This window comes from Lipotes vexillifer, unplaced genomic scaffold, assembly GCF_000442215.2.
Source record: "Lipotes vexillifer unplaced genomic scaffold, Lipotes_vexillifer_v1.1 scaffold348, whole genome shotgun sequence".
Taxonomy (NCBI): domain Eukaryota; kingdom Metazoa; phylum Chordata; class Mammalia; order Artiodactyla; family Lipotidae; genus Lipotes; species Lipotes vexillifer.
In genome coordinates this window covers 517,075-543,553 of record NW_006769335.1, presented here as the reverse complement: position 1 = coordinate 543,553, position 26,479 = coordinate 517,075, and the positions used below count along the sequence as shown (strand labels likewise).

General features: G+C 41.3%; 1 protein-coding gene across 1 annotated transcript in view; it reads right to left on the bottom strand.

Annotated features, from left to right (window-relative positions):
* AR (androgen receptor) overlaps positions 1-26,479 on the bottom strand; it is a 170,566-nt gene that overhangs the window by 3,343 nt on the left and 140,744 nt on the right. Inside the window, exons 4-5 of the mRNA XM_007445570.1 lie at positions 9,029-9,316; positions 3,045-3,189 (exon numbers count right to left, since the gene is read on the bottom strand). Of these exons, the coding sequence (XP_007445632.1) occupies positions 3,045-3,189; positions 9,029-9,316 (433 nt within the window). The remainder of the gene's footprint in view (positions 1-3,044; positions 3,190-9,028; positions 9,317-26,479) is intronic.

Here is a 26,479-nt window from a genome sequence, read left to right as displayed (position 1 = left end):
AGAGAGAGAGAGAGAGAGAGAGAGAGAGAGAGAGAGAGGGAAAGAGGAGAGGGAGAGAGAGAAATTAATTTTATATCTTGTGGAAAAAGGAAAGGGAATTTGACACTCACTTAAGTGGTGAGGAAAAAGCCCTCCCAGATTGGGTCTGAAGCCTGTGGTTTGACATTTTGGTCCCCAAACCACTAGCCTCGTTCACAGGTTGAGCAGGCCTGGTACTGGCTGGGTGGAAGCTCAGCACCCTATCTCAGAGAGATCTTGGATGGCCTAGAGAAAGAGGGAAAGGAAGGGGCAGATAGTGTAGAAATATTCAATGCAGGCTGGAACCCAACTGGAAAAATGAAGCATTTAGATAGTATCACAAGTCAACTGACCAAAACAATGCTGCTCCAAGCTCTTTCGCCCTAAGGAATTTTTAAGTAATATTTGCTGAGCCTTAGGGCATGGCCTTGCTCTGGTCTGTCTGTGCTTCCAAGCCTCTGTTGATGACAACACTGCAGTATTTTTACCATTGAAATTGTAAGCCTGACATGAAGGATTGCTGTAATACTGCTGCAGACCCCAGGAACAGAGAAGGTGGAGAAAGGAGGGGAGAAAGGCAAGGGAAGGAATTTAAAGGGGAAAGGAATAAGACCTGAGGAGGAAAGAAAGGGATAGAGTGCAGAAGGTAGAAAACAAGGGGCAGGAATGGAATTCAGGAGGTGAGCAGAAGTAGGTGGGATTAAAAGAGAATGGAGAAGTAGGGAGACGAACATTGGAAATAAATGATGGAGCACAGTGCCTGGCACATAGTAATTGCTCAAAAAATGATATGTTGGAAAGTGCCATTATGATTCTATTCACTATTCTACAGATGAGGAGAATAAGCCTCAGAGAAGTTCAGTAATTTACCCAAGGTCACACAGCTAGGGGTCAGGTCCATTACCCTCACAAACTGTGTTCTCCACAAAGAGGGGAGGAGAAAAGAAGAAAGCAGGGTTGATGACAGGGTTTGGTGTCAGAGAGATCAGCAAATGGGTTGGCCCAGAGTCCCTGTCTTTTTCTTTGGACCTCCGTTTCCCCATTGGTACCTTGAGGAGGCTAGCAGCAACTGGTGGCTTTCAACTGGAGAGGTACTGCTCCCTTAGTGGGTGCTAGAAATGTGTGGGGGCAGTTTGGGCTGTCACAGTGACTAGGATCCTATTTGGTATTTAGTGGGCAGGTACCAGGGCAGTTAAACACATTCCAATATGCAGGAATGTGCTAAAAGATGAAAAACTATTCCTCGGAAAATGTCAACAGCATCCCTGTTAAGAAACATTGGTTTAGATGATTCTAGGGACTTTAAGAGCTCTAACATGGCGGATTCCTATAAGAGGAAGGGGGTCTGCTGTTTCAGGAGCCCTGGGGCTTGATATAGGACCCTGACTCTGTGGGGAATCCTGTGGTACCTTTTGATGAGGTACATGGAAGTGGACCAGATAGCTGAGATAGGGTGCCACATATTTACACAGATGTGGAAAAGGAAATGCAGATTTAGAAAATAGCCAATTATCACCTTGCAAAGGTTCAAAGGTCTTCAGGCTCTGGATGGGGAGGGTAGAGCAGGTGCCCAGTAGTTGATTTAATCGTTGGAGGGCAGCAAGAGGGTGGGTTGAGAGATGAACAGGAAGAGGGCTTTTTAAGGCCTGCTCCAGAAGATGGCATCATAGGTAACTCTTTGGAGATCTGGAAACCACAAAGCAGGTTGTGCCAAAAGCTCAATGGTTATTCTTAGCTTCTGGCTACGAGGGCTGGCTGAGTTGGAAGAGGGCAGCTGGGGACGCTTATTTTCCCCCATATGGCACTGCTGTACTGGAAGGAACCACTGGCCTGTAGATTTTATTTCAAGGCTCTTCTGGGTTAAAGGGCTAAAGGGGAGGAAAGGTCAATTCCTTCCTGACCAAAGGGATTCTCTGTGGTGAGACTAGCTCAAAGTTCTTGGGAAGATTTTTCTGGCCAGCTCCATTCACAATGCCACAAGGGACCTCAAATAGCAGACACAGAACAGATTATCATTGTTAGGAAAAGAGAGTATTGGAAAGGTACTTCTTTTTTATTTCTTGCCCATTATGGGACAGACATTTCACATCCATTAGCTCCTATTTTAGTTGTCATAACAAAACCATTTAAGAAAGATTTATTTTATTAACAGATTAGGAAACTGCGGATCAGGGAAGGCAAGGGTCTTACCCAAAGACAATGATGTAGGAAATAACAGAATAGAGGTTTCAGTTGAGAAAAGTACAATTTTAAAACCTGAGCTCTTGGCCAAATTCATGAAGGGTATATAGAGCTGGTGGCAAGGCAAGCATTTATTAAAACTGTTTTTAAGAGAAGGGAAGTGGCTGGGCCAAGGACACATGGCCAGAAAATGGTGGAGCTGCACTTTCTCATCACTTACCATCAGGAGGCAGTATAAGAGCTAAGAGTTACACAGCCATACTTTGAATTCTGTTGCCAACATGCACTAGCTGTTTGACGTTGTTGGGTAAGTCACTTTATTTTGTTGAACCTAATTTTCCCCATCCGTTAAAAACATTTTTTTAAAGGGGAAATCAAGTTCTCATGAGTGCTCAATGAGAAAGGATTAGGAAAATATCTAGTATGGTCCTGGAACAAAGGAGTTTCTCAACAAATGGTGACTGGCAGTAGCTTTTGATGGTAGCATAAGGGACCAAAGGAACTTCAGCCCTCACAACTAGAGTCTCTCTGTTCACTCCCTATGTTGCTCAGAGTGAAGAAAAAGGACCCTGACATGAGGGTCTGAGATAAGGTAAAAGCAGGTCAGAAGCACTGCCAAATTACCAGGATTGAGTCTTGATTGGGAAAAGCGACGGCCTTCCCCTGTTCCCTCCTAGCAATTGGCCTTTCAGCCAGGCAAAGCCACCTCAGATTGAGCAGGCTGGCTGGGCTTCTACTGCCTCACCTAAAGGTCAAATGAACCAACTCTCACCATTACTTACATTACCATCATCACCACCAACGAGGTCTGTGTCTATGTGAGTTCTGGACCCATAAGCACTTACTCATTGAAAACCAGGTCAGGGGCAAAGTAGAGCATCCTGGAGTTGACATTGGTGAAGGACCGCCAGCCCATGGCAAACACCATAAGCCCCATCCAGGAGTACTGAATGACTGCCATCTGGTCGTCCACGTGCAAGTTGCGGAAGCCTGGAGATAGGGCAGAGGCAGTGGTCAGACTGAGCACTGATGGGCTGAGTGAAGTCTGGGACTCTGCTGGGCTGAGAATTTCTGGCACTTGGGCTGCCCTTGAGGAGCCCCAGGGGCCATCAATGCTGGGGAGCAGGAGGAGAACAAACTATATGGTGGGGATAACACTCCTTGCACTCCCTACTTCATTGAGCTGCTCAAAAGAAACAGAGGCAAAAAGTGCACTGTCCATTGGAAGAGAATAATAATCTAACACTTACTGCTTACAATGAATTAACTCTTTTCTAAGCATGTTACTTATATTAATTCATTTATTCCTCGCAAGAATCCAATAAAGTGTATACTATTATTGTTCCCATTCTGTGAATCAATAAAAGTGAGTCACAGAAGGGTTGAAGAACTTGTCCAAGATCATAAGGCTAGTAATTGGCAGATCAAGTTCCAAAGCCAGTCTGATTCCAAAGCCTTGATCTTCAGAAAGGCTCACTGCCTTTCCAAAGATGCAGTGTAATAATCATTTCTCTCACATGAACAGCACTTTTCACTTTACAAAGCTCTTTTCTAGCTATAATCTTGTTTGTACCTTCTAACAACCCTGGGAAAGGGATACTATTACATATCAGCATATGGTGGAATGCCTTTGACAGCCATGCCTTCTCCACACCACCTTCAGTTTCCATCTCTTTTCTCTGACCCTTTTCCTGCCTCCCACTTCCTCTCTATTGTTTTCTATTCAATAAATACCTGGCCCTGCTAGTTTCCTACTCTACTGCCATTCCTGCCTACTGCCATTATTATATACAAACAGGCCCTTTATGATCTGCTTTCTTAGACTAATTTCTTACCATTTGCCTTCTCATAATTTAGATTCTAGCTATTCTGAAAAACCCACAGTTTGCTGAACACAAACACACACACACACACACACACACACACACACACACACACATATCATGCCTCTAAATCTCTGCTATCTCTGCACAGGCAGCTGCCTTTCCCTAGAATGCATTCTTCCCTCCCCAGGCTTTCCATCTGATAAACACCTACTCATCTTTCAAGTCTTCACTGAAAGGCTACCTCCTCTGTGATGCCTCTTCCAACTCATCCAGACAGAAGACCTAATGATTCTTCTTTTACCATCTTGCTGAATCTTAAGTAGCTCCGTCCAATTATAGCACTCATTACACTGTACTGGAATTTATCTATGCACATATCTGTCTCCTCCATAAGACTTAGAACTTCTTGAAGACAGGGACCATTCCCTTCTTATTCATCTTTTCCTCTTTAGTATATAACACAGTTCAGATATTTGAGTAGGTGTTTGAGAAATATTAATTAGACTTAGGACCCTCATTATTTTCATTTTATAAAATGAGAATTATAGATGATCTCCAAATTACCTCCCTTAAGCTCAGAGAACAGAGGCTCCCAGATGCTGCCTCCATATAGGTAGAACAGATATAGCTGTGCTCTCCTGGAGGTTTCCAAATAGTTGGATACTTAAAGCATCACCTCAGAGCTCATCCCCTACCAGTGCCTCATTTATCTTCTCCCTAACAGATCCAGAATTATCTGAAATTTTGTCTTACTTACCTTATTAGGAATGCTTACATGAATTTGGATAATGTTTCTAACTTTCCTGATGATGACCTCATTTAACCCTCACAATTACCCTAGAGTGTGGGCAATGTGACACTTATTTTGGCAACAAGGAATCTGAGGGCCAGAGAAGTTAACTGACTTCCCCAAGCTCATACAGTCTGTATGTGGCTGAAATGGGACTAGAACCCAGGTGCTCTAATTCTCTTCTTCAGTGCTTCTCCCATACTACTGCTGAACAACACAGCTCAAGAACTACCAAGGTCATAAGTTTTTTCTTAGCCATAGGCTCCGGTCTGAAGTCTACACTATTTAGACACATTGTTCTGTTTGATTGGTTCTTGCCACACACACATACTATTTACCCTTTTTTCCTTTAGGGCCCAAGCCTACCAGACATCAGGATGCTAGAGTTCCTCACATCACCACCTTTGACTGCAATCTTAGCTCCCAGGCGTGTGCCTTACATCTTCACAGGAGCTAGTCTGCTAACAGACTAGCTGGAGCCTCAGACCCCAGAGTATTTTCTGCATGAAGCCCTTCTGTAGGGCTGATTCTTTCCAGTAGGAGACAAAAAGCCAGGGTCAGGCATGGAACATCAAAGAATCTCTTTGGGAAGGGGCCCTGGAGCTTGAACCCTGAACCCCTGGGGTGGGAGGCAATGGGAATCAAGGAAAGCCTTGGTTGGTGAGTGTGTTAATATGAGGGTGCATGGGGGGATGAGGATTAAACTGTACAAATACCAAGGGAGTCGTCAATACTGATGATTTTTCCCTCCCTGAGATGCCAGAGAACTAACAAAGAGGAGAAAAAGGGAAAGCTTAGTTTGGCTATAATACTAATTAACAGTCCTTAGTGAGAGCTGCTTAGAACTCAAGTCTAATTACTGTATATGCATCAACAACATAGCTGCTTCAAAGGCTGGGCATTAGAGAACAGAGTTAGGTATTGTAATCAGATTAGACCTATAGGAAAATTAGCCCACTAATGCCCATTCTTTGAAGCAGCCTGCTCAGATAGTACGGCTATCAAGGAATGGATGACTTGAGGAAACAGTAGTTCCAGTCTACAGGTTTCCTTCAACATATATTCATTCACTCAACACCTATTTGGCGCTGCATTAGGCTGTTTTGGAGAAACAGAGAGAAGTCATGGTTTCATGTTATGAAGCACACAAAACAGGTTAGGGAGCAGAGGCTAACCTGAGATTCTGTTTTCTCACTAGAATCCAATCAACATCATTTCTTAGCAATCTTCAGTAGAAACCTATAGTCTCATGTCTAGTCTGGAAGAACATACCCAAAGAAAGGTCAATTAGGAAATATTTGCTGCTTTATTGCACCTGACAGCTAAGGTCTTCAAACAAGACAATTCATCTTTGGGACCCATGAATGAGCTTCTAGGAAAAACTAGTGGCAGCTTAAAATGATTTTAGTGGTTTAGCACTCAAGCTTGATAATAATGACCCACCATTTACAGAGCATCTTCTATGTTTCAGCTATTATACTAGATGCTCTTTATACCTAATTTCTGTGTTGATAACAGTCTGCAAGGTAGCAATTGTTCTACCATCTGTACAAATGAGGAAACAAGTACTGCAGACATGTGATTTGCTCAAAGTCACACAACTAGTGTATAGCTAAGATTCCAAGCCAGATACATCTGATTATAAATATACTGTGTACATACAGTCTACTCACCCTCCCTCAATAGTTACCATTTACTAATGTACCAGGTGCTGTAGTAGGCAATTTACATATATCATCACTATCACAGAAAACTTCACAACAAAATTGATCTGAGTAGGTACTTAGCACAGTGCCTCTCAAAGGACAGGAACTCAATGTGTTCAATGAGAAAATAACTTGAATTAGTAGGTGATTATTGATAATATGAATAACAGTTCTAATGAATGTGGTACTTGGCTTTCTTTTGAAGCTATTCTTTAAATTACTCAGGGTCAGAGATCATTTCCTTAGACAAGCTAGATGGTGAACTGATACTAACTTGCAGACTTGTTAATGTAAGGAAAGGGCTTCCAACCCTGGAGGTTAGGCTGAGGAAATCCAGTGGCTCCCAGTTATACAAATTGTGCCATAATGCTTTGCACCAGGTTATTGTTAAGACCATCAAACTAGAACTCAGAGGGTGTGAGCCCAAGCTCTGGCTGCATTTGTTAAGTGACCAAATGGAACAAGTTAATTAACCTCTCTGAACCTTATCATTTGAAATGGGAGTGAAAGTCCTTATGATTCATAGGACTGCTATGAGGATTAAGTGGAATCATATATAAGAAAAGGTTCTATCCTATAAAATGAGACATTAAGGTGTCTGGCAACTGCTTGGAAAGATTAAACTGAATCTCTGTTAGACACATGACATCAAGACACCCAGCTGAATAAGTGATAAGAATTAAAGCAACTTTTCTTTTCTTCCTTTTTTTTTGTATTTTTTTCTTCCCTGTGTGAACTCTCTGTTTTTGGCACAGTGTATATGCAGCCAGAGTCCTTGGGCCTTCTTCCCAGGGATCTAATTGGCTAGTCAACCTCAGCTTTCCAAGTTAGGAAGATGTTAGGGACAATCTGGTAGCTGTAACTGGGCCTTGTGAGTTGGAAAGACAAAAAGGGGGCTTGACAGTCAACATGCAATGTCTTCCAAGGCAGCAAGTCCACATTATGACCCAACTGGCCTTGGATAAAGCCTTGGTCCCTCACTGTAAAGCCCAAGGCTAAAGAACTACAGGGGTGCTACACAGACTATGGGTAGAGTTGGATGAGGAGGGGATGTGGGCTCAAGTTCTGGCCCTGATACCTTCTGAATGTGCAACTGTGGGCAAGCACATCACCTCTCAGAGCTTCAGTGTATTTATCTATAAAACAGGGAAAAGAATCCCTACTTTACAGAATTCTTATGAGGATCAAATGAGGTAATACATATGAAACTGCTCTGTTCACCATAAATTCACATCTGATTGACAGTTATTATTAAATGGCAGGTTAATCTTTGACTCCACAAGGAGAGTTTTGGCTGTTGATGTTTCAAAAGAATCTTTCAGTCATGGAAGTTTAGGATTAAGAGAACCCTTAAAGAGTTTATGTTTCTCTTGTTTCCAAACTGTGTTCCCTGGAGCCCTAAGATTCTGCAAGAGTGATCTGAGGCTTCTCTAGGGGTAGTGAGGGAGAGGCACTGGCTTTAAATCAACCAGCTCCACTTGGATCTGTGTACCATGTTTTTGAGAAATAAAGAGTTTGGCTGCTAAAGGAACGTTTGTGAATCATTGGATAGAGGATCTCTGGGGCTTCTTTAAGCTCCAATATTTTAATAATCAGACCTTTCCAAACAACAGATGGCCAAGAGAGGAAGTGAATTCCCCATCACTGGAGGTATCCATGCAGAAGTTAGAAAAACACTTCATATTTCTTTCATTATCACCTAATGTTTCCTTCCACTATGATGATGCTAAGGTAGTTTATTTTATTTCTTTTTTCTTTTTTCTTTTTTGGTCTCACAGTGCAGCTTGTGGGATCTTAGTTCCCTGACCAGGGATCGAACCCATGCCCCAAGCAGTGAAAGCATGGAGTCCTAACCACTGGACTGCCAGGGAATTCCTTAAGGTAGTTTAAAGAGCACCAAGAGTTCCTTGAAGTAAAACTGGAAAATCATCAATTTAGTCCAAACCACTTTTCACACATTGTACAGATGGAAAAACTGAGACCCAGAAAGGGAAGGGATCACATAATGAGTTACCAGCAGAACTAAGACTCGAACCTAACTGTTTTGACTCCCAACCCCATGTTCCTTCTATCACACCATATTATAAGAGTTCCCATGGTATGGGTTCCAAGTAATATTAAAGACAGAATATCAGTTAGGCTCAAGATTATCTTTGGAGTGAACCTGTGTGTGTACATATAGAAGAGCATCTTAAGGCATATAAGGGTATGTCTATGTGATCCATGATTATGGGAGCATTTGCTGACTAAATCTGTGGGTTGAACATAGAAACATGGTTGCTGTGTGCTGATGTGAGGCATGTGGGATACTCAATAATGTTGCTTTTCTCCTTGATTTCTGAGTTTCCTTATTTTTAATGTAGGGATTTCTACCAATCTCTTTCCTCACAAGGTTATGGTGAGGATTGCATGAGTTAATGGACGGGAAGCAAACAGACATGGTGCTTGGCCCAAAGGAGCCTTCACTAAATATGATCTCCCACATTCCATGCCCCCACTTTCCTTACCAGGCAAGGCCTTGGCCCACTTGACCACGTGTACAAGCTGTCTTTCACCCAGTTCATTGAGGCTAGAGAGTAAAGCTGCAAAGGAGTCAGGTTGGTTGTTGTCATGTCCAGCACACACCACACCTGGCTCAATGGCTTCCAGGACATTCAGAAAGATGGGCTGACACTCATAGCCTTCAATATGTGACACTGTCAGCTTCTGGGCTGACTCCTCAGTGGGGCTGGTGGCACTGGAAGTCTCCCCTTCCTCCTGTAGTTTCAGATTCCCAAGTTTCTTCAGCTTCCGGGCTATTGGGAAAGAAGGGAAACTTGGATTTATTATCAGTGGCCAAAAACACACAGCACAGCTACCCTGTTAGAAAAGCTGTTTGAGCTAAGAAAACAAGGATGTTCATTCTCCCTAGTCACAGACTCTAAACTCCTTAAGGACAAGTGCTCAGTTTAAACACTGGTTAAATGAATGATTCATCATTCTAAATTCCTCCTAACTCTAACTTTCATATCTTGCTTTCTCTGTGATCCTCTTGCCAGACAGACCTAGTATATCCTTGGATTGGACTCTGCCTAAATGCAGTCTCCAGTATTCATACCTTGGACCTTCAATTAAATCATTTACTAATATATTCATGATTCACTCATTTGTTCATTCAACAGACATCCATTGTTAAGCCTTTGGTTTTGGGTGGCGAAAAGAACACAGGCCCTAACCCAGTTTGGTAGAGGAGAAATAAATGCCCGCTAACAATTCTAACAATTAGAAAATGTCAAACTGGTGAATGTTACAACAGGAGTATTAACAAAAGAGGAAGAACAACAATCTCTCTGCATAGGTGGGGTCAGGAAGTGTTTATGGTGATATATGACCTGGACCTCGAAGAATACTGAGGATTTCACCAGGCAGAGAGGAATGGAAAGGGCATAAACAAAAGCACTGAGTGTTTAGGGGTAAAAGAGACCAGTGTGGCTGGAGTGTATATTGTATATGCGGGGAGACTGGCTATTTATGAGGTTGAAAACAAAGGTGGTGTTTGACTTTAAGGGAGCATGTATATCATATTAAGAAATTTGGGCTTTATCACACAGATGATAGGCAAATATGGAATGTTTTAAATCAAGGGAATGTTGTACTTGTGTCTATATCTATCATGTCTAGCAAACTGCTAGGGAAGGAGACTAGAAAGGCAGATCTGTTGGAGAAGGACTAGACTTATCATCCCACTTTGGGGTCAATGAATGGGAATTTTCTGGTGTTGCAGCATTTATCACTTCAACTATAATAGTCCCAGGTATTGTCAGACATTTACACTCATAGTTGAACATACACTGTAACACATATATTGATTTTCATCTTTAGTAAAGGGGAGAGAGAGAAGCTGAACTCTGAAATCCCCAATTGTATCAAATAAATAACAGAATGTCCCTACCTTTATAATCTGCCTGTAAAACAGGAACCATCCATTAAAAAGGATGATAGAAATAACATTATTTAAAAAAACAAGAATAATCTAAAACTCAAACCTTAAGAACCATCCTCCCCCTGTGCTCTCATACACACAATTTACAGGTCCTTGGGCATCCTGATGTTTACTTTGTGCTATTTTCCTTAGCATTTATATTGGCAGAAATATAAATAATTGAAAAGGTCATAACTCTGAGATCTAGCATAGGCAGTTGCACCGGGACAGACCATAAACCACTTTATCTCTAATCCCTTTAAAATAATAATAATAATAAAATTTAAAAGGTATAAAACAAAGAGAGAAGCTGATTGCTCAAATTTAATGGATAAATACAACAAAACCTGTTGCAAATCTGTTTCTGGCTCCTGCAAAAAAAGATACTTATCTGGAACTGACTTTCAGCTCTAATTAGAAAAATAAGTCTTGCAATGCAAACTCCAATCATAGTACAACTCAGTAAATCAATGAAAGAATGCATCACATGTTTGGATCAACAACCAGGATAAAGGAGGAGAAAATAGAGGGTTTGGTGGTGCAAGAAGAGCCCAGAGAAGAACTCAGGGTAAAATAACAAGGAAGCCTGCAAAATCAACACAGAGTTCAAGATGACCTTGTCCAACAATCATTTCTGCAAGGTTTGGGCACAGTCAGTAATGAGATATGCACACCCACTGTCAACTCCCACCTCCCATCAAGGGCACAGGCTGAAAGTATGGGCAGGACTAAGCTCATCTTGTCCCAGAGCTACTGGCCTGGCCTCTAAAATTTTTTGTCATCTGGGGAACCTATTGCTGACATGGGCTCAAGTAGGCAGCTCCACAGACTTGACAGTGACTTCTGGATCTGCTCCCCTGGTACAGGTTCAAGAGGTAGACATTCTCTTCCCCATCACTGGTACTTTCTGACCTTGGGCTCAGAAGTTGCCAGGCCATGTAGTCCCCCTTTCAGCCTGGGAGAAGACAGAGATATAATTAGCCTTATGCCTGAGGGAACTAAGAGATATAAGGTTAATTATTTTTTCTGAGCCTTCTATATACTTCACTTCATAAACATATTATATCACTTAATTCCACAATGATCTTAGGAGGTGAGGAATATTTCCTATCTCTGTTTTGCAAGTGACTAAACTGAGGTAACACAGCTATCAAGAAACAGAATCTAAAAATCTTAACTTAGTCTGACTATAAAGCCAATGCTCTTTCTACTATATCATACTGCATCCCCAAGGAGTCTGAAGCCCTAAACCCTACTTCTAGCCTAATAGAGTTGAGGAGTAGGGCTAGGGTTATATCCTCCCTGCCTTCCACCCTCACCCGTGACTCTAATCTTCAGTAACTAGCATCAAATCCAGAAAGGAAAAGGCAGAAGCTATGAGACTCCTCTAGTCATTTGCCCAAAGTAGAAATAGGTTTGGGGAACTATAGTGGCTTAGATTCATAGCATGACGAAATAGGAAGGGTCATTAGAACTCATCACATCCAGGGGGTTCACAGAATTAATATACCTTCATTGTCTACACAATACAGTGTGTGTGTGTGTGTGTGTGTGTGTTTATAGGAAAATAGTGGGAACTCTGGTGAACTGAAGTGAATGCTTTACCACATTCTTGCCCCTGCAATGCATGTGCACATAACACACACACATATACATACTCCTAGAAGGCATTCATATAATATTTTAAATTTTTCCTAAAACTCATCTGTATCCCAAAGTTGAATTCAGGCCTTAGCCATTATTTTGGGACTTCTGTTGTTAATCCAACATTTCAAGTCAAGCATGGAGAGCCTGAGGCCAGAGTGAGTGTGGTCACCTACTGGCAGAGCAGAGACTAGAACCAGGCTCTTATTCCTAATCCAGAGTTCCCTGTACCATACCAGCTCTCTTTCTGAGTAAGTAAGTCATTTCTACTCTATCTCAGTACCTGCCTCTCTGAACTCAAGATTTGCACTGTCCCACACAAGATCCACTAGACGCATGTGGCTACTTAAATTTAAATTAATTAAAATTAAATAAAATTAAAAATATAATTCTTTAGTCTCACTAGCCACAATTCAAGTGCACAAAAGGCACATGTGGCTTATGGCTGCTACAATGGACAGTACAGTTACAGAGCATATCCTTCATCTCACAAAGTTCTATGGAATACTGTTGTGAATCTAGACTCTTCTCTGGGGCAGCTGTCCCATTTGTCATGCCCTACTCATGCTATTGATTAAAAAACAAATCCAAACGAATTTCATATAGAAGAATCCATGGGTTTTTCAAAAAGGTGGAATGACACAGAGAGGAATTGGTGCTGGTGCAATCAGCGAGGTATGCTCTGTCACCTTGACTCTCCCACCAATGACTCAGATCTCAGTGGGCTGATGACTTGTGGACCTAAGCAAACTCATTACAAGCAAGATCAATATGTGAAGAGACTGTGGGGAGAATCCATCAACCTAAAATAATTCCCCTTCTCTGCATAGTGCTAATGAAAACTTGGCTGGTATTTTCATATCCTGCTCCTCTAGACCTATATGGCATCTGCTTGAGAAAGAGAATCCGCATTCTCACTTGCCTCCAGGACCTGGGTAACCTGCTATCCCTGCGGCCACGGTGGCCCAAGCTGCACCAGCTGTTCTGGCCTCTCTGCCTGAAGAGGGTGACTGTACTGAACATAATTGAAATCAGATTCCATTCATTCTGCCGGGGGATCCTCTGTTCTCTCTGTGCAGCAGAGGCCAGCGTGTTGCTAGACGACTTGGAATGCTGGACAATAAGGCTTGCTAGTCTCAGCTGTTACTCAATGCCCAAGGCCTTGTTTTCATCCATGAAGGCCGCCCCCACACCCCTCCTGTCTCCTGCACCTGAGCCCCAGAGTCATATCTAACTCTTTCATGTGAGGTACAGGCTTGTCAGGCCCCTGTGTTACCACAGAGACCCATTGGTTTGCTCAAATTGAGTGATGAAGCCAGGATAAAGGGGACAGTAAAGGTTGATAGTTCTAATGGTGTGTGAGTTGCTTTGCATCTCATCACTGTCTTTCAATCGTACGTCAAAGCAGTGACAAGAAAGGGACATTGGCAAGGCACATCCTTGTCTGTACCTGATCTTTAGGGGAAGAGAGCCCTTGAAAACATGCCTGGATCCTGCTGCCTGGACCTTATAGGGAACTGACTTTTCAGCATAGTGGCATTAGACCCCTATGAGGGCTGTCTCTACAGCAACAGAGAAAGATTTTTCCAATCAGGTTCAATGGTACATCCCTCAGGAGAAGTAGATGTGACTAATCTGTAGCTTCTATAGCCACTATGACCATTAGGCACTATTCCAGCCTCATTCCTTGCTACCTCAAGACAGAGGTTTTCTCATCCTTGGGCAGGGGAGAGGCAAGGTGCGGTAAAGTTTACAAAGTCTTAGAAAATTCAAGTTCCTCTCCCCCAGGTCAAGGATGTTTCTCTTCCTTGAATCTCACCATGGGGTTTGAAGGATAAAAGAATCATTTCCTGTGCTAGGTATACTTGATGGCCACCAATATTCCCAACCCCTGGTGTACACATACCTTCTTCCAGTTATTTAGTGCTGTTGTAAAAGGATTAGGTAGATGTAATTAAGGTCACAAGTCAGTTGAATTTTGAGGGTCGTTATCCTTGATGGGCCTGACCTAATCAGATAAGACTTAAAAGGGACTGGACTCTTTCTGGAAAGGTATTCATGGAATCGGGAAGATTCAATATAAGGAAGATTCTCTGTTGCAGGCTTTGAAAGTGGAGGTGTACACGTGGCAAGGAATGAGGGCAGCCTCTGGGAGCTAAGAGCAGCCTCTGACAGACAGCCAGAAAGGAAACAGAAACTTTAATCCGACAACTGCAAGGAACTGAATCCTGCCATAATCACATGAGCTTGGAAGAGGACTGTGAGCTCCAGATTAGAACAAAGACCCTGACCAATAGTTTTATTTCATCCTTGTGAGACACTGAGCTGAGAATCCAGTCATTCTGTGTCAGACTTCTACTTACAGAACTGTGAGCTGATAAATGGGTACTAAATTTGAGGTAATTTGTTATGCAGCAGTGGAAAACTAATACACTTTCCTTACAAAATTGGGGTATAGACAAGATAGTAGGCTTTGGAATCAGAAGATCTTGGATTCAAACCCCAGCTCCATCAATTACTAGCTTAATAACTTTGAGCCCATTGCTTAGCTTCTCTGAGATTCTGTTTCCACCTTTATAAAATGGGGGATCCGCTTCCTGCTTCCTAGGACACTTATGAGAACTAAATGAGAGAGAATGCCTGGCACATAGTGAGCCCTCCAAAATGATTTTCTTCACTCTCCATCCATTCCTAAAGAGTAGAGAGTGACTGGATTACAGGAGACCAAACTCAGACATGGGGAAGAAGGGACAGCAGGATTAACAGAGAACCAGATATGGCAGAGAAGGGAAGGGAAGAGTGACACATTATGAGATGAAAAAAAGTAACTGAGTTTCTTCAGCATATAACTGTCTGTAAAACTGAATTCAGGTCTTAAGTGTAATTCTAAATGCTAACTAAATACAAAGGTACATTTGGTGCAGAGCTTCAAATTCTTTGTGAAACCAGACTAGGCTGTACTTATGTGAATGTCTGAAATTATATGTGTGTGCAGGTGCTTATATATTATAATGCTTAAATGTATGGGTCATGAATTTGAATATCTTCATTAGTCAGGCAGATACTCAAATGATCTAAAACAGCCTAGTGAACATAAATAGGGTGGGCTGGGGACAGGAAAGTGATTGATGCCCTGCCTAGGGGCAGTCTAAGTTTGTTTGTGCTGGACAAACAATTCTGCAAGTCAGTTTTGGCCTGTGGAAAACCAATTTGTGGCCTCTGGCTTAAATCATGCCAATCATCTTTTCATCCACTAGGATTAGAGTCAGGGGATCTCATTGTACAACTTCAGGTTTAGCTATTCAGAGGAACACTGGATTAAGATCCAGGGGAGCTCACTGTATGATCTCCAGAACATCCTTTTCCTTCTTTTGCTCTTAGTTTCTTGATATATGTACAAAGGGTAGTAGTTAACAGCAAAAAGTCTGGAGTCAGACTGTCTCAGTATTAAGCCTGGCTGTATTGCTCACTAGCTGTGTGACTCTGGGCAAGACTTAGCCTCTCTGTACCTCAATTTACTCATCTATAAATCGGGGATAACATTAGCACCTAACTAATAAGGTTGTTAAAGAGGAATATAAACACTGTGGTGGTGTCTGAGAGTAGAGGGAAGATTCTACACCACCAGTAGAGCCCTCCAAGACTGTGGCATGGTGAAAAATTTCACTGTACTTAAGGAGGCAGAATGCAATGATGACATCAAAGTTCTAAAATGTCATTCACAAAAAAGGGCTTTTTATTATTGGTGGTGGTATTCACATTCTTATGGGCTGTCTGACCTTGAACATATCCCTTGATTTCTCCTACATCTCAGTTTTCTCATCTGACCTCACTACTGCATAGGACTATTATTTGGAGAAAGTGAGATGACCTCAATGAAAGTACTCTGAATTCTGTAAAGGTGTATATCAATGGGCAGGCTATGACATTTTCCAAGAATGAATCTCTAGCTAGAAAACATCCTGAAAAACTGCTTAGGGTGGCAACCTATAAGAAATATTGCCTTCCATCTTGGTCAACTGGTCTCAAGTCAAAGATTGAGGGCCAAACTGACAGGTTCAAGAATCCTAAGATAATTATAGGATCTACCTCACAGAGCTGCTGTAACTTTACCTAAGAGAATACATGTAACATGCTTAGCACACAGTAAATTCTGTACGTCAATACATGATGCCTCTTACTCTTTCTTGCTAGTTGCTAAACCCCACATTGCTCCATGTCATTCCCTTTATCTCAAGCAGCTGAATTTCTCTCTGAAAAAGCTAACTGATGAAACAGGGAGATCAGCTCGGTGCTTTGTGACCACCTAGAGGGGTAGGATAGGGAGGGTGGGAGGGAGACACAAGAGGGAGGGGATATGGGGATATATGTATACATAGAGCTAATTCACTTTGTTATACAGCAGAAACTAACACAACATTGTAAAGCAACTATACTCCAATAAAGATGTTATAAAAGAAAAAAAAGAAACATATAGAGTTTCCACAGGGATTTAAATCAATTAGGAGAGAGAATCAAATTAGAAGTTTCCCCAGACATCAATCTAGTACAGTAGTGGAGCCCCAAGGATTTTTTTTTTTTTTTTTTTTTTTGCGGTACGTGGGCCTCTCACTGCTGTGGCCTCTCCCGCTGCCGGACGCGCAGGCTCAGCGGCTCATGGGCCCAGCCGCTCCGTGGCACGTGGGATCCTCCCGGACCGGGGCACGAAGCCGTGTCCCCTGCATCGGCAGGCGGACTCTCAAGCACTGCGCCACCAGGGAAGCCCGAGCCCCAAGGATTTTAAAGGGCCCTGAGAAGAGGCAAAGTAGGCCTGAGCATGTGGCTCCAATAAACCCTCCTTCTTTCAAAGCAGTGCTCTATTCTGTATCTTCATTTGTGACTCTGCATCAGCTTTTGTTTGAAGAAGATTCCATTGCCAAGAAAATGTTTGAAAGCCCCAGATCTTGTCTATTTCTTCCTTTCCCATTGAAACAAATCCCTATTATAAAGATGAGCAGACTGAAGGCCAAAGCTAAGTCTTGCCCAAGGTCACACAGCTAGATAGTAGCAAAGCAGGAACTAGAACCAGGTATCCTGACTTCTAGGGTAGTACTCTTTCAATTTTATCAGGTAGGGTAGCATGTTAGTCGGGAGAAGGGTCAGCTGGAAATAAGTGGGGAAGAATTAGAACAAGGATAAGAGACAGGGAACAGAGCCAGTTCTTGGCAGCCATGGAGTGAGAGATTAGTAGGGGTGCATCCAAGTGTAAGTGTACACAAATAAGTGTAGGCCAAATTCTCACAGGCAAGAAGGTTTCTTGGTCCTTCCTCCCATGCCCCCATTCTCCTCCCAGTCCCAATTATGAGCCATAGGAATAGCCAGGGAAAAGAATATTGAATTTTATCTTTCAAGGTTTATGTTGGACTATTTAGTCTAATGGTTTTTAGTTCATGGAGGAGTAAACGTAATTAATAATAGAATGATATGCAATGCTGCATATGCTTGCCAAAGCACAGGACCTGGCAGAAACTATTTCCAAGTCTCCTCTCTCTGACTACTGAGCCAGAAGAAAGAGGTTCACTGTCCAGATGCCATCCTGGGTGAGGGGCACAAGGTCATTACCAAAAACCTGCTCATGTGAAATTGCAGAGCCTGGAAATGGTTTCGCATATGAGGCTTTTCTACTGGAAAAAGTAACTACATGAATTTAGAGCATACATGCTTTTACAATTACATTTAAACTGACATTAAAAGCAAATGTGAAACAGTCCAAGCCGAACAGGTCAGCATGACCTGGAAAGCAAACGAGAGAAAAAAAAAAAAAAAAAAAAAAGAAAAACAAAAAAAAAAAGCACTTGAAGCTGAGGTTGCATTTCATATGGCAGGGTCCTTACAGGTCAGTGGAAAGCTTAGCTCTCAGCTTTTGAATTCATGACCTGATCTTAGGGAAGGTATTCACCAGCAATCAAAGTTTTACAAGGTCAATTTATATGTGCAATGTCAAATTATTTATTTATAATGGACAGATGTCATCTACAGGAGGGATGCTTGGTATTGGGGTATGCTCTCCCCCTGATGCCTGGATATACCAGAGACAAGAATTGTGCTTGGTGGGCAAAGAGCTAGGACAAAGACTCTCTTCTCTCTTTCTTTCAATTCGTGTGTGTGTGTGTGTGTGTGTGTGTGTGAATGTTTTCAAGAGACTTCTCCGCCAGTGTACAGTAGCCAAATGAAAGCCCTCTCTTCTCTACAGGTATTTCTAAGGAGGTAACTATAACCAGTCTTGAGGATTTAAATATATCCTTCTCAAAAAATTCACTGAAAGTTTTTGATCCCTAAATAACATAGCTTTGACTGAAATTAGTATAATTTAGTATAATTCATTTCAGCAAAAGTTTAATGAACATAGCAAGAACCGGGTACTAAGAATTGAAAACGAAAAAAAAAAAAAAAAAAAAAAGAAAGAAAAACGAAAAAGAAAAAAAGGCCCAATGTTAACAGCATTAGTCCTGTCAGTCTGTTGTAAATAAGAAAATACCATTGGTGTATTAACAGCTTTATTAAAGGAAAATACACTAGCAGAAATATGCAACATTCAAACAAATAGAAAGCAGTTAAAAAATAAACCACATTAGCCTTTCAATCCACATTAGGGAACCTCTTGTTGGCCTGGAGATTAAAATTCTGCCCCAAGGAGGGGGAAACTCCCTTTCCTCCTTGAAGTCCTTCCTTGGCTTTTCTCCAGAATGTTGTTGAGTCAGGGGAAGGAGAAAGAAGTGTGTGTGTGTGTGTGTGTGTGTGTGTGTGTGTGTGTGTGTGCGCACGCATGTAGATGGAGAGAGGAGAAGGAAGAGGGTAGAAAATGCAGGTCCCAGGCAAGGCTGGAAGAGTGTTTCTGACCCTCATACCTGTCTGCCCCTGGCCTCAAAGACTGCACATCCACCAGAAGGAAACTAGTTTCGATATGGAGGCTCTGAGGCAGAGACAGAGCATAGCAAGATACTACAAACTCTAAGGACCTCTCCTCTTACATCAATGCAAATTTTGAGGCTGGCTTGGAAGAAAAAGAAGGCTTCATACTTGCTGGAGAAGCAAGTGCATGGTGTGAGTGAACAGTGTGGGGCACTAAAGCTAGAATAGGTAAAGTCTTATCTACTTTCCTCCATCATCTTAACTTTAATAGAAAACAAGAGAGTAAGCACTGGTTCTTGGATTTTGCCTTCCTCGTGCTTTATGAAAAGTTCAAGTGTGTGTGTGTTCCTAAAAGCAGAGTCACATTAACTTTGGGAATAGGGAGAAAAGAAATGTCTGACTGTAGTCTCCTGGTCTGTTTGAAGAGAGAGGCTGGCTGGCTTCTAGGGGGTGTTTCTCCAGGAAAATCAGAAATTTGGTCTTTGTTTACTGAACTTCTGTGGATCAGCTACTACCTTCAGCTCAATGATGGAGCCTGAGGTTAAGATCTAGTTCCTTGGCAGTGGTCCAGCAAAATGGAGGTAAGAGGAAACTCATTAATTGCCTAATAACCAAGTGAAAATGCCACAGGAGCCTCAGATAGGCACAGTAGCTTCTTGTTCAAGGTAGCACTTTGAGTCCTGTTAGCAAAGCTTCTTCCCAGCAGCAGCACACTGTGGAAAGCAAGTAACTGAGCCAGAGCTTCACTGCATCCCTTTGAGTCAGTGCCTGATGCTATCATATACAATCAAAAACAATCAAAGGGCATTCTGTTAATGCCAAGTCATATTATAGAAAACAACAGTCATGATGCTCATGACTACATGAATTGGTAACTCTATTATTTAGTCCTCACAATATCCCTGTGAGGTAGGGAAACACCATCAGTCCCACTAGGAGGAGTCATCAACTAAGAGAGTAGCCCCCAGTCCCAACATTAGAGTATCTGTTGAGGAGCAAAGGCTTAAGCCCATAAGCTTCAGATTCCAGGTGTTTCCTGCTATCCACTAGAGCCCTACAGAACCCTCAGTTTGAATGAGGCAGGTCAGCCTTTCTTCAGTGTCTGGTCATTTTGAGATGCTTGCAGTATCCAACCTGGATTTTTTCTAATATGAAACAGCGACACTGGTGAACATAGCAACTTAACGACGGGCTAACACCTAGCAGGCCCCATAATCAGATACTTGAGTCAGATCTTCTGACATAGGAGGCAGCATGCAAAGTTGGGGAGAATGAGTGACTGCCATTTTGGACTGGGGGTTTCCTTGTCTCATTTCCTACCTACCCGTAAGACAGAAGTGAGCCTGGGAAATGGAAAATTCTTTACTTGGAGTTTTGCGGGTTTTTTCCCCTTTCTTTTCTGCTTTATTGATGAATATACTAAAGAGCTTATATATGTGTTTGTTATGTGCCTCTTGCTATGTAGTGGGCAAGAATTAAGTGGTGGTGGTGGTTGGGCAGAGAGGATGTGGAGGAAGGGAAGGGAGGTGAAATTTAAAGGTCTCATTATAGCCACTCAGAGGCCAACAAAGACTCCTTATTCAGTTTTCTGAATTTCTTGCAGCTGCCAAAAAATCCCATAATATTACAAACATTATTACTCAGCTTGGAGATGGGAATGCTTCGAAATTAATGTCTGTGTGCCTAACAGCTCACTAATCAAAGCTTCCATGCCTCATTTTCCACCCTGGTGAGAGTCCTCAGTCTCTTCCAGTTTCACTGTGGCCAGCATGATACACCACACTGTGCAGGCCCAGGCTGGTGACCTTCTGTCTTGGTCAAGATCCAGATTTTCTTTTTGGTTCCAAATGTCAGTCCAAGTTTTCTGCAGGTGATTTCTTCAGGATTGGTGTTTACATTGTTTTAAGTGCTGACTGCTAGAAGTCTGAAATGTCCCTCAACAATCAATTTTCACTTCAGCCACAGAACCACTGGTCCAATGGGGTATTAAACAGGAGAAAGGAATACATTTCTATGCCTGGGTTAAGAGATCTAAAAAGTGTAGCAAGAATTAAATGGACTGAACAGAATGAAACTTGATTCCAAAAGAGGTGATCTAAAGTAGTGATGCCATTTGCAGTTTACTTCCTAGATATCTGTTTCCATGGAAATATTATCAATAATAGATAATTTGAAGGCTCTACTGGTTTCTGGGTGGTTGTGTATTTCCCCCTTAGTTCTACTTCATACAAACATGATCCCAAAGGATGTACAAAAGTCTCTAAAAAAGCATCTTTCTCAGGTAAATTGTCTATGTATAAGTTCAGGACAATAGGAAAATATTCTAAACACTTTTGTTGATCTTAAGGAATACATTCTCCAATTTGTAACTACAAGTGGCACTCTTCTTAAATCAAAAGTAAAATGTTTTCATACAAACTGTTATGTTATCAGTTCATATGAAACTTTTTTTCTGAATTTTTATATTTGGAAAATACTTGCCTTTGTATATATTACCTATTGTGGGCTGTGTACTCTTAGCTTTCTGCATACTACCTTCAAAAAACATTGCCTGTGACATCATTTTACTCTCTCAAAAGTACCTCAGGGAATCTGGAGCACTCACAGCGAAAGTAAACAACAATAAAATCTTTCTGCTGCTATTACACTTTAAAAACTCAAAGATTTTAAGTGGAAATTTTATAAGTTAGATACTTATTCAAGAACCAGATATGTGGTATCATCAATTTTGATGATCAGAGAAAATTATTTACCTCTGCCATAGTTCTCTAAAAACAAATATTCAGAGACAGACTACAGCATATATGTGCTGCACCAGATAATTTGGTTTGGAGGAAATAAGAGATACAGTCTCTCATCTCTCCATATACAAGTTCACTTGAGAACTACAATTAGAGAGAAGTATACCTTTTTCTCTCCAATGTCACCAAATGTGTATGTAACCAATTGGAGGATGGCAATATTGACCCTGGAGGACAGACTGCAAGGGTTAATTTAGGGGAAATTCAGAGACCAGAGAACCAAGGAACCAGTACCATAATCCACACTCCTATAGCAGAAAGAACAGGCTCCATTAGTGACTGGGAGCACACAGACCAATTTTCATCCAAAAAGGGAGGTACAGTGATATTTATTGTGTGCCTACTATGTACCAGTTTCTTTACAAATTTACCACCATTCTGTAAGGAAAATTTTATTATTCCCATAGTGTAGTTCGAAAACTGAGTCAGGGAAACTGAGGCTCAGAGCGATCTAATGATTTATCCAAGGTCATCAAGATAGTAAGTGCCAGAGCCAGGACTAGAAACAAGGCCTGTATGTATCCTAGTCTACCATGCTATTTCCACTATACACAGGACCTCTTAAAACACAAAACCAAAAGAAAAAACAAAAAGCAAAACAAAACCAGAAACTGTAAGTGCTGAGCCACATGTTGTACAGGTTTGTGTCAAAATTTATAGGGCAATTCTGCTCCTCTGTGCATGCCTCAGTTATGCTGATCTGTAGGAGCACTCAAGTATCTAAGAAATTTGTGTGGGGTGTAGCACTTCTTAGAATTGAGACTTACTGCTTACATCTCCAACCTAGAGACTTTTTGGGCTCCAATCTACAGAGTCCAAGTAGAAGGGAGGAAATTCCATTAACTGAGTTCCACATTGTTGATTCTTCATGATACTCTGCTGCTTGCTGAACAGGGTTTAGAGGGGATTCAATCATTGGGTGGGAAGTGAGACACAAATTCTTCAAATCTGTTATTTCTAGGCCTCCTACATGAGCAATGAGGGTATGTGGTAGCACCATGATGAGGTTCTGGGTGGATGTTGGAATGCTAGTCAGAGAGTACACAAAAGGACTGTTAAACTTTAGGGTAGAATGTCTAGATAGCCAAAATATTTAGTGATCACTGCATGATGCTAGAAGTCATTGTATTTCTCAGAAATTATGTATCTAGCATGCTCCTTGGGTCAGGAATATGTACCTGTGGCTATTAGATAACTTGGGCCTAAATTATATCCTATCCTTTGTGTATGACAATAATACTACAGACCCAACATGGTTTACTTTAGTGGTTTTAGTAGCCTCTGGTGCATACAGTTGAGATGTGGTGAAGATGGTCTGCTCTTGGTCATGAAGTCATTCTTAATTGATTCTCCTTGTGAGCAATATACATGTAGGTATACACATCTATAAAATGGATGACCTGGGCTAGGGGTATTGTCTACTTATAGGATAGAGTATTTATCTATAACCAAGTTTTCCAAAGTACATTCCAGAAAACAGTGGTTTTATAGGATATTAACTGGTACTATGTGAAAACAGGTTTCTGTGCTTGAGTTAAATTTGGGAATCCTGAATTACCAAGCTCCTCAGGTTACTTTATTGCAATACTTGACAAGGTCTGTGATATGCTAACATGCACTGTAAATCTTCCTGATCAAGATCATAATATGCAAGTTTTCCTAACATATTTAACCATAAAAATAATTTTTCATGTATCATGTCACAAAACTATTTTTCTCAGAACCCATACTGAGAATCACTGGCCTAGATCAAGGCAGCAGACTTGTATAAGGGAAGGACTTATGCACATGGTCAGTACTTACAGGTATCAATCCAACCAGAGGCAACTAACCCCAGGAACCAAGGCTATAATCCTAGGTGTTTAACGAAATTGATGCTAGAAATTTCTTTCTCTCTCTCTATCTAGCATACTATCTCTTTTTATAAAATTTAAGCCCTCATCTATACAACATTCATGTCATCGCTAATTCTCTTAAAAAACAAGCATGCAAATAAACAAAATGATATGTGAACATGTCTATTCCGTGTCATAGCTCTTCAACTGCCTGAAGTTCAAACCTTTTAGCATAATAACCAAGTACATTTTCAGTGTGGTTTCAGCTTGCCTTCCCCCTTTCTCCAGATCTGGCCATATTAAACTACTTGTGCTATTCCTCAAAACCTCAATGAATTTTTTAAATGTCTTTCTGCCTTTATTCAAACTGTGCCCTTTGCCTTGAATGTCCTTTCCCTCTACCTCACTAAACTTCTTCCCAGCTTCTTCATTTCCTATTTAGCCTTTAAAGTTAAGGTGTATTAGTTATCACGGTCTGTCTCCCCTTGTTTAACTTTCTGAAGGCAGGGATTGTATCTCATTCATCTATGTTCCCCCAAAATGCCTACCACAGAAGCTGGCACATAGTTGGCACTCAATTAATATGTGTTAAAGGGATAAATATATGAGTGGATGGATGGAAAGATAAAAGTGCTAGCTAGTTGGCTGGTTGGAAAGATGAATGGATAGTTTGATGGATGAATAAATGTTGTGAAACTTTTCCGCTGAAGAACCGAGCCATGAAATGGTATTTCAGCATTGGAATCACTCTTTTGCATCCAGGGCATGTGATCCAGAAGTAACAACGGTGGGCTGCTCGTGAGCATGGGGAAAGATGAAAGAGCTGACATCAAGGCTCTCTTCGACACTGGAAATGACAAGGATGTTCATAGTGTCCACTGCAACATCAGACCAGGCCATCCTCTCAACTAGAGAATCATGGAGGTTGTTAAAACCTGCAGATCTGTTAACAGTTTTGAGTCTCAGATGTGTTCAGCCTCCTAGTAAGAACGAGACTTCTCAAATATGCTAGAGTAACCTCTGAAGAAAATGCTGCACACCTCAGATTCTCACATGCTCTGGGGTTCCATGTTTCTTCTCCTCTTCTGGGGTTTGGCTGTTACCTGAAATTCCTAAAAGGCCTACCATTTTCCATGTTTCAGGAGAGGAGGGAGTAGGCAGGGGCCAAAGCCATTTATTAAAGGTTGAGAACTCAAAAGTTGGATAACACAGAAAGAAATAATGTTTAGGGAGGAATAGGAGAGAAAATGAAAAGGAAGGAAGGGTCAGGAAAGAACATGGCGGGTAAAGATAATTCTTTCTTTCTTATTCCATCTTGGAAACTGGGAGTATATCCTTGAGAAGTGCAAAGAAAAGTAAGAAATGGCTGTGTATTTATTCTAATTATGAACTGTGAAAAAGCAGCAGTTAATTCATCAGGGAGAAGGTGCTTCTTTGGACATTTATATTTTTAAAAATTTTCTTAAACAAAAAGTAGGCAAGGAGGTTAGATTATTGAAGCAATTAGCAACATGTGGTTTTTCAAAAGCAGCCAGAAATGAACCATGTTCAAAGAAAGGCCTATCCTTGTTGTAGATGGGCAGTTGAGAGCCTGAAGGTAGGCTTTAAGGAAACCACTCTGAGAATCCAACCACCTTCAGGATCCTTTCAGAAACACCAAGAGCTGCTAAGATAACAAGAATCAACAGGTAGATAGGCCTAGAAGCAAAAAGGAAAAGGGTATGTGTTTTAAGTATCTCTGAGCTGAGGAGATTCCATCACCAAACATAGAGGGAACACTAAAGAGAAAGCCAAATTAGAGACCTTGAGGCATCAAGACCAAGCAGCCATCAGCTGCAGAGTGCCAGCTTCTCTAAGATATAAAGACAGTCCTTCTGCCCTCTACTCCATCAATAACCTATCCATACAGTCTAGACACATGATATATCTTATTTAGGTGTGACTTGAGGTAGCTAAAATTACTATGCAAGTCAATGCACTCAAGTCTAGACTAATCTATACCTCTGGAACAGTGAATAGACAATCCAAAAAAGGGCTGATACATCTACAATCCTTTCTCTGTGACTTTAGACATAGAATCACAAAATGGTAGTGCCTAAAAGGTGCTTGGTGAAGCCCACTACCTCATTTTTATGATGAGAAAAATGAGCCTCAGACGGGAGAAGGGGCTTGACCAAAGCTACATTCTTAGTTGCCATTTTGGAAGATATTATACAATTTTAAATTGAGTGATGGGAAAAATAAAACAAAACTATCCAAAATCTCCTTCAAGGTGATCAAAATGTTGATGTTAAACCCACATCTTGTGAAAAAGGATGTCTATTACTAATGTATTCAGAAGGATCACTGTATTGATGCTTGCTTTCTTTTTTCCATTGTTTGAGTAAAGGTATAGTATACACTGAATTTGCAAGTTAACAATAAACTGGGAAGGGTTTGCAGCAGGGAAGCAAGGAATGTGAAGATAAGTTTAGCAAAATGGAAATGTTTGTTTCTCAAACAATGGTGTCTAAGAGGGCAAACATTTGGGTTTTTACTGACGTGGTACTTGAACATAATATATGATTCCCTTAATTACTAGAATCGGCTTCCAAGTAGGATCTTGATGGTACTTTTGTTTTGAGATGATTTCTGGTGATGTTCTGCCTGTTGGAGCTATTACATATTATAGGGCATGCTAAGTAACTCAGGGTTAAAGCCAACTGGGAAGTGCTGTGTACAGCCTTACCAGCTAAATTACCAGTGACCTTACTATTATAATAAGTCCTCACATTTGTCTAGCACTTTGTCATTTACCAAGCATGTTCACATTCATCATGTCATCTG